Here is a 12,947-nt window from a genome sequence, read left to right as displayed (position 1 = left end):
GGTACCTTATCACCGTTCACTCTATCTCCTAACACAGCTTAGTAAGTAGACCCCTTTATCCTAGTCCCAAATGAGTCAAACTTTCTGGGCTAATTTGCCAGACCACTGGCGCTATCACTGCAGATACAATTATACAGATGTGCACATGGAGGGGTATATTTCCTATAGTGAGAATTTTTAGAAGTGGAGATGTTGCACATAGCAACCAATCAGATTCAAGCTATTATCTTCTAGAAGGTGCTAGATAAATCTTAAGTAGAATCTGCTATGGGCAACATCTCCACTTCTAAAGACCCGCACTCTGGCAAATATACCCCTGAGAGTGTAACACTGGTCTTTCTTCACGGCTTTGGTTTATTGATGATGTGTGTGGCTCTTCATCAAAACTACTTAGCAAAGTTTTTCTTTTTTACATTTTATTAACGCAAAAGTCCAGTAACTGAAAGAATAAATGATCATCCAACACGTCCGGGGGTCAGCAATTATTTAATCTTGCTTTTTTTTTTTTTTTTTTGGAATGATCTAGGCAATGATTTCTGGAGAAAGGTTCACATACCTGTAGGCAACACTCAGGTCAGGTCAGTTCAACGCAAGACCATTTTTGCACTATGTGCCGCAAACCAAAACTTATGCAACTACAGATGTCGCAAATTTGCACGTTAAATGGAAAGGGAAAATGTTATAGTTCGCAACAGGGCGTTCTCGCACACGCTAAATTCTGTAAAGGCCACGCATGAATATTCGCCTATGTTCCATGCACACAGGGGGATGCATTTATTAGAGTATTATTCTCTTTGTTAGGAATTTGAAGGTGGTCAGCACTGGGTAATAAAAGGACTGTAATCTCATGCATGCTTTGCAGAGCTGTATGTGAGACACTGCTCTAGGTTACGCCAATGTGCAAAGTCAGGGAGCTGTACCGGCTTGCTCGGTGCGTTTTCCTTTCCATAGAACTCATTAATTCATTACCCTTTAGGGCACGGCTGAAAGTACACAATCCATGAATTTCTGACTTAGAGACTGACGGAGAGTTAAACCCAAGCTGGAGATTTGTACATTGCATGCAGTGATAAAATAGAAAATGCATATCATGCCCCCTCCCCGCCATCCTTACTCCTGGCATAGCCCAGAATTAAGCAGAGGTGTTCTCTCTTAGCTTTGCCTGCCTGTGATATCACCTAGTTATGCCCCATGCAGCCAGTGGAGATTTGACCCAGTTGAGTATGCAGGGATCTAACTACAGGAGTGCAAATGGTGCCGCCATCCAGAGTGCACAGCAATGGGGGCAGCACGGTCACTGCCCCCAATGGCACGCTGGTGAAGTAGCCCACCACACATCTCCAATTTGCAGGGTGCCTGGACAGACACCCTCTGCATCAACCTTCAGGTAAGTCTTACATGGACACAGAAATACTTGGTAGGACGTTTCGGGAGAGATGCCCATATGCTCTCTATGACTGGAGATTTCATCACATTATATAGTACAACACAAACAGAGAGAGAGACTTAATTATTCACCGTTAAATCAATGTCTCCAAAGCTATGGGGGAACAGAGGCAGTGGCTCATCCCTATGAGGCACAACACCAGGCTCCACACCTCTTCCCTAAGACCCTGCTTATCCTAGCCAGACACATCTATGGGACATGGCACTAGACAGGAGGCGCTTGTGATTTAGCTGCACAGCCGATGGATCCATTTCCAGGGGCAGCCAGGCCTGCACAGGGCCCTGGAAAACCTTGGAATGCAGTGCTGACCTTACAGAGAACCCAACTTACAGATGCGTTCCATTGGAACATAGAATGTGAAGGGTGGAACAAACTGGATATAGCCACCCTCATGACCTGGAAGCTGGGAGTTCCCTTTCTCCCCCCAAAGGTTTATACAAACCAGAGCTGGAGTCTTCCTGTGCCTCTAGGAGTTGCCCCCCCCCCCCCCCCCCCCCAGGTGAGGGTGATAACACACAGTAAGGATCCGTTACACTACAACTGACCACAGATCATTTCAATTTGGCACCTGACGTTGGCAGGTAGAGAGATCGTTCTTTTTCAAAAGCTCTGCTTAATAGGAATGAAGTCACTACCTGTTTCCCTACTGCAGATGGAGACACCCTAAGGCAGTGATAGGCAACCTAATACACATCGGGGGGGGCCACATTGGGCGGCCCTCTACCCTTCAAATGGGCCGCACATTACTCTAAATCTCAGCAGTAAATAAAATGAATACATTTCATCAATTAAAGAGGCACCATTCAGCAGACCTTTCAAACAAGTGCTACAATATATAACAAAGAGATGTGACATCATAGCAGCAAGACACTTGGGGGGGGGAGCGGGGGGAAACAGGTGTAGGTTAGGAACGCCGCAAGCTGCCCCAAGACCACCAGTTGCCGACTGGTGTCTCAAACAGCATGCCATTTGCTGCATTGCCGAGACGGATTTCCTGTATAATGCGTTTTCACTGTGAGTGAGTGTTATTTGTACTCTAACAATTACGTTGCTTAATTTGTCTTTATGAATAGGTATTTTTAACCAAGACTACAACCTACAATACATTTAATGATTACACTGTACTACAGATACAGGGTCACAGAAATAGAACTTAAAGGAGTTAAAAATAAACAGTAGGTCAATTTAATCGACCTGCTTTTACCTCCTCTTTAATGTATTGTCCCATGGCGTATGGATAATCTTTCACCCTTCCATGTGGGCTAAACTTTTCCTTTCGTAAATGCTTATACACAATGGCAATTATTTTCGACCATAATAAAAAAAAATACCCGTAAAAGAGCGTAGCAACAAAAACCATTGCATATAACATCACCACACCCATGTGGTTTTATTAGCGTTCCCACCTACACAAATTGGGATCGGTGTGATTTATCTAATCCCGACACTGGAAGACCGGTGGTTCTAATCCCGATAGTTAAGTATTTTCCTATTCACTAACCTAACCCACCCTCAGGGGTGCCTAACCCTAACCTCCCCCCCAAGTGTCTAACCCCCCCCTGTAAGTGCCTAAACCTAACCCCCCCCCGCTTCCCCGCAGCCTAATCCTAAATCTTCCGGGGGGGTGCCTAACCCTAACCTCCACCCCGGGGGTGCCTAACCCTAACCCTCCTGGGGGGGTGGCTAACCCTAAGTCCACCCCGGGAGCCACTAACCTATCCCTCCCCCCCGCGGATGTCCGTGCCCGGCTCACCTTCGATCGGGATGCAGGAGTCAGGCTCCCGGCGTAGGCAAAATGACAAGCGTCAGGATTTCGACGCCTGTCATTAGACCCCTGCCGGGATTAGACAGTCGGTATGCCGACGGTCTGCATTTAGACCGCCGGCATCCCGACTGCATGCCAGACAAATTTGCTTGCTCTCACGTCCCATCACCTCCAGCCCTTTGTATGTAGACAACGACCCCTCTTGCCAGTAGGCTCTTAGGGGTAGATTTACTAAACTGCGGGTTTTTAGAAGTGGAGATGTTGCTCAGAGCAACCAATCAGATTCTAGCTATTATCATCTAGAAGGTGCTAGATAAACGTTAAGTAGAATCTGATTGATTGTCTTACTATGACCTATGAGTCTTCTGTTCCTACAATTTATTTTTTAGTTTTAAATCTCTCCCAATTATTTCCAACAAAGCGTCACGTTTTAAAATGTGACTGCTGTAGTTAGAAAACCTTTACCTGTGTATAGAAAGTCATTCAATTTCTGTAGTGTCCTCAAAAATATATACTGTTTGCAGGATAAACCACATCATTTTTACTATACTCTGACTCCGCCTGCTCATGGCTGACGTCCCACCTCCCCAACCCTAAATCTGCCTGTGTTCACCAAGGGTCTGTTCTGGGACCCCTTCTCCTCTGCCTCTACACCTCCTATCTTGGACTGCTCATCAGTTCCTGCGGCCTCCAATACCATATTTAGGCTGAAGGTATACAAATTGACCTCTCCTTTCCATGACCTCTCTCGTATCTCTAACAGTCTATCTGCTATCTCCTCCTGGATGTCCCGTGCTTTCTCAAATTCTACATGAGCAAATCTGAACTCATTGTATTTCCCCCAGCCAGGACCCCTTCACCTCATCCTCTATCGATCTTTTGACAACTTCATCCTCACCTCTATCCCCCAAGTCAGCTGCCTGGGTGTAAATCTCGACTTCCCCCTCGGGGGTCCAGTATCTCACCCAATCATGCCATGTCCACCTCTGCAATATATCTACAATCAGACCCTCTTTCAGCATGGAGGGCACCACAACTCTCATCCATGCACTTGTCATTTCCCGCCTGGACTACTGCAGCCTTCTCATTTGGCTTTCCCTTCAGCACTTCAAGCTATACTTAATGCCACTGTCCATCTCATTTACCTGCTCTGTGTCAGTCTCACGCCCCAGCCAACTGTATCAAAAGTTTCCCATTCAATTCAAAATATAAACTCCTCACATACAAAATTCTTATTCATGTCGCTTCCCCACATGCATATTCAACCTAATTTCTGTCCATACTCCCTCCCGCTCTCTCCACTCTTCACCTGATCACCGTCTCACCTCATCTCTGATCACCTTCTCTCAACTCCCACATCCAAGACTTCTCCCGTGCTTCCCCGCTACTCTGAAACTCACTTCCCTTGCCTATCAGACTCTCTTCCAGTACCCACACCTTTATACTTGCAATTCAGACTCACCTCTTCATAAAAGCCTATCAGCCATTTTCATAACTCATTACTCTACCCCTCTGGTCCTCCCACGTACTCCCTTTCCCACCCTCCGGGTTACACTCCTCCCTTTAGACTGTTCTACTGGTTCTCTATTGTTCGCACTATGGCCCTGATTCAGGGCCCACTCTGAATCAGGGCCCACCTCCATAAATATGGAGCGTCCTTCTGGACGCTCGTATAGCTGTGGGTCACCACCCACAGCATATACGAGCGTGCAGGATGATGGTCGCGATGGTCTTGACCATGGCGACCATCGCCACTGCGTGCAGAAGCCTGCGGTTGAGTTTCTCAACCACAAGGCCAGGAGTGATTTTGGCTCTATCAGAGCCAAAATCACTCCCACTGACATCACTAGTGATGTCAGTGGGGCCGGCTTCTGACGGTAGGCGTTCCCTTGGGAACGCCTCCGTCTGGCAGGCACGCCCACCAAAGGGGGCGTGCTGTCAATCAACATCGACAGCACGCCCCCTTTGACCAGACACTACGAGCGAAGGAAAGTCCTTCGCTCGTCGCGTCTCGCGCATGCGCACGACGGAGCTCCCTCCGTCGTGCGCATGCGCAGTGCAGACCATCGACCCACTTGCGAGCGGACAGCCCCTCGCGAGTGGGTCTGAATCAGGGCCTATGTCTGTCAGCAGTCCGACTTTGTCCCAGTCTACCATCCCCCACCAGTGACTCTAATCCTGTGCGACGGCACCCTTGTTGGGTAAAAGATCGCAGAATGGCGATTTCCTCCAAGTTTATTTTTATTACTTGCTTTCACTAGCCATGGCGAGTTGCTCTATAATTTCCCTCACCGCCCTCCCTCCCCAGTTACTCAATCCGACATTTGGTTGTGTAACTTTGTTAAAATGTTTCTACGTTGTACAATTGTATTGTTTACTGGCTGAGCATACCTCGTCGTGCTCTAGATATAAAGGGGAATAATAATGATACGGGAAAGCCACTGTTTCACATGTGGCGTTGATGAGCTCTAATTCTGAAACAGCTGTCTGCAAGATACTTGGCTCAGCATCTTCTGAGATGTAGTCCCTTTCTATTCTCCTGCACACACCGTCAATGATTCAAGGTTTATAGCACTGGTTTGGGCTTACTGACACTATTATAGCATGCCGTCTTAGGAAATGTACAGGATTCTGCTGCCTATTGCATCACAGCCAAAATAATTTAAATCCTTAAACTCTGCAGCTGTTTTGTAGGGCTGCAAAGAGTGAAAATACAACGCATGGACCAACATCACATTATTTATGACACCGAATATCATTAAATGTTTCAAGTAAATGAGTTTACTGCTTAGCGGTGACAAAGTTATAAAAACAATACATTACTAAAAATAACATACATGTATATTATCAAGGAACAAGGTAAGACAGTCAACACTATAAATTAAGTTCTGGCATGTATGTAATAAAACACACTGTAAAAGGTGCTGTCACTATGTACACATCTAACATATGAAAAAGCAAAAATGTCCTGAGCGTAGATGCATATAAAGAGTACAATGAAATTAGCCTAAATAAGTTTGAACTCATTAGTGAATTATTTTTCATTTTCAAATGTAAATAAGTTAAAGGCCACATCATTTTGTTAGGCTATATTTCAGGTTTAGGTGGTGATGTACGAAACGAGAGTGAGAGAGTGATATATACTGTATATAGGGAAGAAGTTGAACACACCAACCAATCAGCTTGTGTCTTGTGTCTAGCACAGTCTATGAAATAAGCTGTTTGGTTGCTATTGGCAAATTCTCCACGAGAACTGCACAGGACCAGTGTCATGGATCTGGCTGTGTAAAGGCCAAGATGAGTAACAACGGGATGTAGTCAGCATTCCGGAGGACGGTATGCCAGTGGTCAGAATACCGGCGCTGGAATCCCGGCTCCAGGTGGGCTAGGAGCTAGGGTTAGGATACTTACCTAATCCTGTCAGGTACCAGCTTCCAGTATTCTGACCACAGGGATCCCGTACCCAACCCAGTAACAACACCTACCGAACAGCTACTCATACCTCATAATTCTCAGCAATGAACGGGAACTGTTTCGGCTGCAGAAACTGGGTCTTGGGCACGTCTAAGCCGTCTTCACCATACAGAAACTGCACCACGCTGCCATCACTGTCACGCACGGTGAGGTCATACTGAACCACCAGTCCTTCCAGATGCTTAATAACACACCTACAGAGAGAAGAAGACTGGTCATTGAACAAGGCTGGTCCATGTTGGTCCTTTGGGAAGACATATGAGGTGTTAAAGGTCTGTGAGGGGTGTTTGGACAGTACCACTGCTAGCCAATCACGTGTCACCAACTCCCATTCCCAGCATGACTACATTAAGCGCAGATATCAGCACTGGCTTCATAACCCCCTTATGTTCATTTTCCAGTATTACTGCAGAACGCCACCCAATGGATCCTTATTCAGAGCTGCACGCAGCGGCCATGTTGGACAGAAGCAGACGATGTTTTTCGTCTGCGCACGCGTCCGAGTCGAGCTGCACACGTGTCCCAATGGTTAACACCATACGATTTTGGACGCAAGAGCTGTGGATCTCAGCGGGTCTTCCTGCAAGGCAACAGACGCAGCTGCACTGAGACAGGACGCCATGTTCTGACGCCGAAATTGCACCCGCCATAGGGTGGGTGCAAGCTTCAATGTTGCAAGCGACGGTGCCACATAAATAAGCAACGAGACGGAACAGTGCCGCTGCCAGTGTGCGCCTCAGCGGGCTCGGAATCGGTCGCGGCATTAGTAGAAAATTTGAGGAAAGAGATGGAAGCGCATCTACTTGCCCCTCAGACTCAGGACTTCTGCCTGCACTGTACATATATGTACATAACACACGTGTGTCAATAAATAGGATACGATAACATTAAGGCAGTGCTGACCTCTGCAGGTATCCGGAGCGACTTGTTTTCACAGCGGTGTCCACCAGCCCCTCTCTCCCAGCCATACAGTGAAAGTAGAATTCCTAGGAGAGAAGACGACATTAATTCAGAGCTCGGTCACACACGTACGCCGGGAAATGGGAATAAAAGATAAACAAAAACTAACAGGGCCTTTATAAAAGATTTTAGAGACTTGTTTTTAATACGTTTTCAAATTTGCTCTTCGGGTAAGTCAGAGTTAACAAATGAGAAACGGGTTGTGACGCCCTCTAAGATTTTAAATTAATTGGCTATTTAGGCATCAGCGGCCTAAGAACATGTTATCAGTGTATCGATGTGCGGAAACAATAGCAGAGATTAATAACTAAAAAAAAACAGGGTTTGAAAAAACAAAAACATTTTCTCATTTTTTTTCTTTTAAAAAAAAAAAAAAAAATTGTTTATTTGGTTTAAACTGGTTTTTTTTGTTTTGTTTTTTTAAAATCCAGGTTTTTTTGCTTTATTGTTTTAATGAAAAAAAAAAAAAATGATTCCTGTAAATTAGATTTTACTTTTAAACATTGCTATGTATTACATATTGATCAACAATGTTTTAATGCTTTCTAACTTTAACAATCCAAAATTATTAGGATATTTTATCATCTCATTAAACTAGAGCCAGACTAATGGGCAGTACACACTAGAAGACATGTCGACAACATTGTCCAGTGTCAATGTCATTGACGGTAGATGCCGAATGCAGCATGGCCTCCACGGTCGCGATGTCGCTCCCGACATTGGCAAATGTCTATGCACTTGCCAATGCCAGGATTCCCAGTGGTCTCATCGCTAACGAGATTGTGTCTACAATCCTTCAAACGGATTCTCAAGACCCACTACTTCATCAACGACTTCTAGCCTGCTGCTACATGCTCCTTCCTCCCCGTCTACCCCATCTGTGATACGCCCGTTTGTCTGCACCTCCCCTTGAGAATGTAAGCTCTTACGAGCAGGGCCCTCTTCCCTATTGTGCTTCTCTATATTTTACTTTCATCTACTCCTTACTCCCCACTAGGGCACCTATCACTTGGTTGCTTATGATGTTGCTATTTGGGTGTTATGGTCGCTAATGTAGCAATGTACATTATCCATGTCCTTGTCCTTCATTGTATTGTATTGTACTGTAATGCTGCCCATCCACTACACGACATAGAAACGACAGCACGATTAAGACATTGTAATCGTGTTGTAGTTTCTATGTCTGTGAAAAGCCTGCACTGAACGTTCAGTCGTTCAGTGCAGGCTCATCAATCATCTGGCAACATGCTGAACCTGACGTTATCGTATTATGTGATTGATGTCGGAAACATCCAGCAAGCGCATCACTGGTAGTTTCTGACTTTAAAGTGCCCGATTTACGGACGATTTGCAAGCGATTGCACGATAACAACGTCGTTATCGTGCAATCGCCTGTCAAAATCGTCTAGTGGATGGGCAGCATTAGTCACTGGTTACTTATTTGTTTACTTACTTTGTAAGGCGTAGCGGAACACTTGTGGTGCCATATAAACAAAAATAATAATAAATAATAATATATCACTTAAAGTCTTCTTCCTTGCACTCTTTAATGTGTTGGAGTTGTTTACCCTTTAAGATTGAGAAGGTTAGTTGTGGTTTTCCTATAGGATTGTTAGGGGAGGCGTTTGTGAAGTCCTAGCTGATGCTAGGTAGATTTAGTACCTCTCTGAACTGGTTCACCCTCCATATTTCTCTGTTGTGTGTGTGAATTTCGTGTATTGGTTCAGCTCACTCAAATGAAGACCACAAGCAACAAGAATGTGTAACACCAGGGAGATTCCCTTATAATAGGATTTTTTTTTTAAAGAAATCACTGCGCCATGCCTGTAGTCACAGCATAATAATAATAAAAAAAAAAAAAATACCTTAGAGAACTCTTATTTCCTCTTAGTTTAATATAAGAGTTTCTTATACCATCTCATCATCACAGGAGCTGCAGGTCAATGCCTGGATACATGGGCCGTCTGGCCACCAGCGCTGATGGCACATTTTTTGCACACTGCTGCTAGATCCACCTGTACCATTCATGATATTATTCAGTCTGCTTCATATAGAGAGGAATATGACAGTTTGAAAGGAGCCGCATTGTCAATACTCTGTGCTGCTGTGACATCCTGCTCCTTCCACTATATAACTGTTTGTGGCTTTCTCCTGTCTCCATATTCTTCCTTGCGTCATAACACTGCCCGTTAGTTTTCACTAATGCTGCCCATCCACTACTAGATGCCGGGATGACGGCGCGATTACGACATCATAATCGCGCCGTCGTCCCCCTAGGGGTGATGTGCATACACTGAACATTCAGACGTTCAGTGTATACAGATCAATCATCCCCGAACATGGCAACCTGACGATGGGCGTCAGGTTGACCGTCATGTTCGGGCGATGATAGATGTTAAAAACGACCACCGGGCACGCGCATCGCTGGTCGTTTTTAACATTTTACTGCTCGATTTGCAAGCGATGGAGCGATAACGACGTCGTTAAAATCGCCTAGTGGATGGGCAGGATAACACATCACTCATCTCCTGATATACTCTGTGCTGCTGGGGGACCCTGCTCCTTCCACTATATTACTCAGTCTGCTGCCTCCTCACATCATGTCCCTGTCACATGCAGCCCTGTCCTCACGATCATAATAAGCATTAGCAGCACACACATGCCATTCATGGTGAGCTCTGTACGCTATAATATACCATATACAGTAACATACTGGAGGTTTGATGCCCGTTAGAAAGCGACCAGTCACAAAGCCACCGGACCGTGGTGTGAAGTCATACGGCTGGAAACAAGGCAAGGACTTCCCAGAAGGCATTAGTGGAGGTCGCCGACCTTCCAGCTCAATCTGACCCAACAAGCAGGAGATCTGTGGAAAAAAAAAACACAACGTAATCAACACCAATTGCCATAACAGGGGTATGGGACTAGCCTAGCAAATAGACAGAATGGTACCTGCATAGTATTCACAGTTGATCCTTTAGCTCCAGACTGAACCATCAGCTGCAAGTTATTCTCTGGAAAAGGTCTGTGAAGGCCAAGAGGCATACATACCTATGGGACACAAAAACTGTGAAGCCTAGCATACACAAAGAGAGGACAAGAAACCCAAGTGAGGCCTATAAAACACACTACGTTTACAATCTAATATATAAAATTCATTGGTCTGTTTGTTTGTCTGTCTGTCCGGTTATGCTTTCGGACACCCCTGCACCGACTGGGATGAAACCAAAGTGAGGTGGTCCAGTTGGATCCTGGTCAGGTGTTAGGGAGGGGGTGGTTAGGGTCCCGGTCAGACCTCCAGTTAGTGTATGCTGGGCAGAACTTTGACCCAGGGAGCCTGTTCTGAACCTTCATTGGATCCTAGAAGATATAATAGGGGGGTTGAGGTCCCGGTAGTTCCTCCCGTTGGTGTACGCTGGGCAGAACTTACACCCGGGGAGCCTGTTCTGGGCCTTCCACTGGATGGATTTGGATGAAAACTTCACAGAGGCGTGGAAATTGGTCTGAGATGCCTAATGGAGTGTTTTGGGTTCCGGTTGGACCTCACGGCGGAGTGTGCCGGGCAGACCTTTGACTAGGGGAGTCTGTTCTGGCCCTTCCACTGGATGGATTTGAACATCATCACATAATATAACTTAATAACTTGAAGATTTAAACCTGGGCAACATCGGGTACTTCAGCTAGTATAGAATTACTGCCTTAATTATAAGTGCATGGCATATCCTCTCCTTCTGAAGGCACAAACATGCTTTTGAAGCCATCTCGCCTGTCACAACCATAATCATTATTAGGGCAGGTTTGTCGCAGGTTTTTAATTGGTTTTAATGGGTTTCTAAAGCTGGCGCTTAGTAACTACAGGGTTTCTATGCTTGTAATGTTAAAAAATGATTGACGATGAGCCAATGTTCTATTCTAAAGTGTGGCTTTTCTGTGGTTTCCCGTCAGTTTGGGCTTTAGTCAAATCACAGATTGTGAAGCCATTGGTAAGCCCAAAACAGACGTTAATACATTTACCCTTTAGAGGACACACAACCTGATTGAGGTTCCTTCACACACACCTAGAAGACACACTGGGCCTGATTCAGAGGAGAGCGCAATGCTGATGGATTATTGGCCACTGCGAATGCGCGAGAAATCCAGAAAACCTCCACGGCGCAGCATGCGTCACACAGACTGTACTAAGGAAAATGCTGTCGTATTCGGGACAGACGGCATCAGAAATGGGGTGGCAGAGTGAGGGGTGTTCCTGGGCGGTGGAATGAAGTGAACATGAAAGTGTCCATCTTATGGGCGTGTTATGGGAGCGTCGCAGGCGTGGGAGAGAAACCCTTCTTAGACGCACAGCCGCAGAGGCCAAAGTAAGACGGAGGACTGAACCTGCTATGGGGCTGGTGTAAGAGTCGATGATGCGCCGATGATGGCTAATCACAGGCGGCGTTACAGCGTGAATAGATGCAGAAAGTGAGCGTCTCATGGCTTGCGCATTCAGACGCTGGCTGCTACACCAAGCGAAGGGCGATATTAGTATTTGCATAATATCGCAGCCACGACTGCAACAGGTGCGCGAGGGGAGGCATCAGCGCCCACCGCCAAATCAACCCTGTAACCTCAGTGAAGCCTCCGATACACATAACCTAAGGGAATCATACCCTTTTAGAGGCCATACTCACTTTATTTATCTCATTGCTGTACTCATTCACTTTCTCCTTGAACTTCAAATCCACCATGTTAAAGTCCCTCTGGTCTTTATTGAGGTGGGCTTCCTGCCACTTCCCCTGGGCCTCTTCATCTGAAGACATCCGCGAGAGGCTGAACGCCGCTCGGACAGCCTAAAAACAAGCGTCAGGTCTGTCACACTGGCCTGGCTATGATATACGGACATATGTGTTATCTAATCAAAACGTGACAGCAGCCAATCACTACAAAAGCAGTCAGCATGGAACCGGATGGAAGATCTACAGTGACTAGATAGACAGTCAATAGGTCGACATGAACTTAGGTCGCCATGGTCAAAAGATCGACAAATGGTTTTTCATTTTTTTAAATAATGTTTAGGGTTAGGCTCCTGGTAGGGAGTTAGGGTACAGAAGTGGACGGTTAGGGTTAGGCAGCAGGGGGAGGGTTAGGGTGAGAATTAGGGTTAAAATAGGGTGTCTACCGTTTGAATCTACCTACCTATTGCCTCTCAACCACCTGGTGTCGACTTATGAGCAGTCGATCTAGAGGGGTGGGCCATAAGCGGCACTCCAGCTGTTGAGCTACAAATCTCAGCATGCCTTCCAACAGTTTTAGCATGGCCAA

The 12,947-nt window shown here is 45.9% G+C and overlaps 1 protein-coding gene across 1 annotated transcript in view; it reads right to left on the bottom strand.

Annotated features, from left to right (window-relative positions):
• The window catches only part of POLR1A (RNA polymerase I subunit A), a 102,901-nt gene that overhangs the window by 45,941 nt on the left and 44,013 nt on the right, over positions 1–12,947 (bottom strand). Inside the window, exons 18-22 of the mRNA XM_088454281.1 lie at positions 12,317–12,475; positions 10,599–10,697; positions 10,360–10,512; positions 7,590–7,672; positions 6,715–6,880 (exon numbers count right to left, since the gene is read on the bottom strand). Of these exons, the coding sequence (XP_088310407.1) occupies positions 6,715–6,880; positions 7,590–7,672; positions 10,360–10,512; positions 10,599–10,697; positions 12,317–12,475 (660 nt within the window). The remainder of the gene's footprint in view (positions 1–6,714; positions 6,881–7,589; positions 7,673–10,359; positions 10,513–10,598; positions 10,698–12,316; positions 12,476–12,947) is intronic.

Source organism: Taudactylus pleione, unplaced genomic scaffold, assembly GCF_031769625.1.
Source record: "Taudactylus pleione unplaced genomic scaffold, aTauple2 ptg000611l, whole genome shotgun sequence".
In the NCBI taxonomy this organism is placed as follows: domain Eukaryota; kingdom Metazoa; phylum Chordata; class Amphibia; order Anura; family Myobatrachidae; genus Taudactylus; species Taudactylus pleione.
The sequence above is the reverse complement of the archived record's forward strand: the minus strand, read 5'-3'. Positions and strand labels throughout refer to the sequence as shown.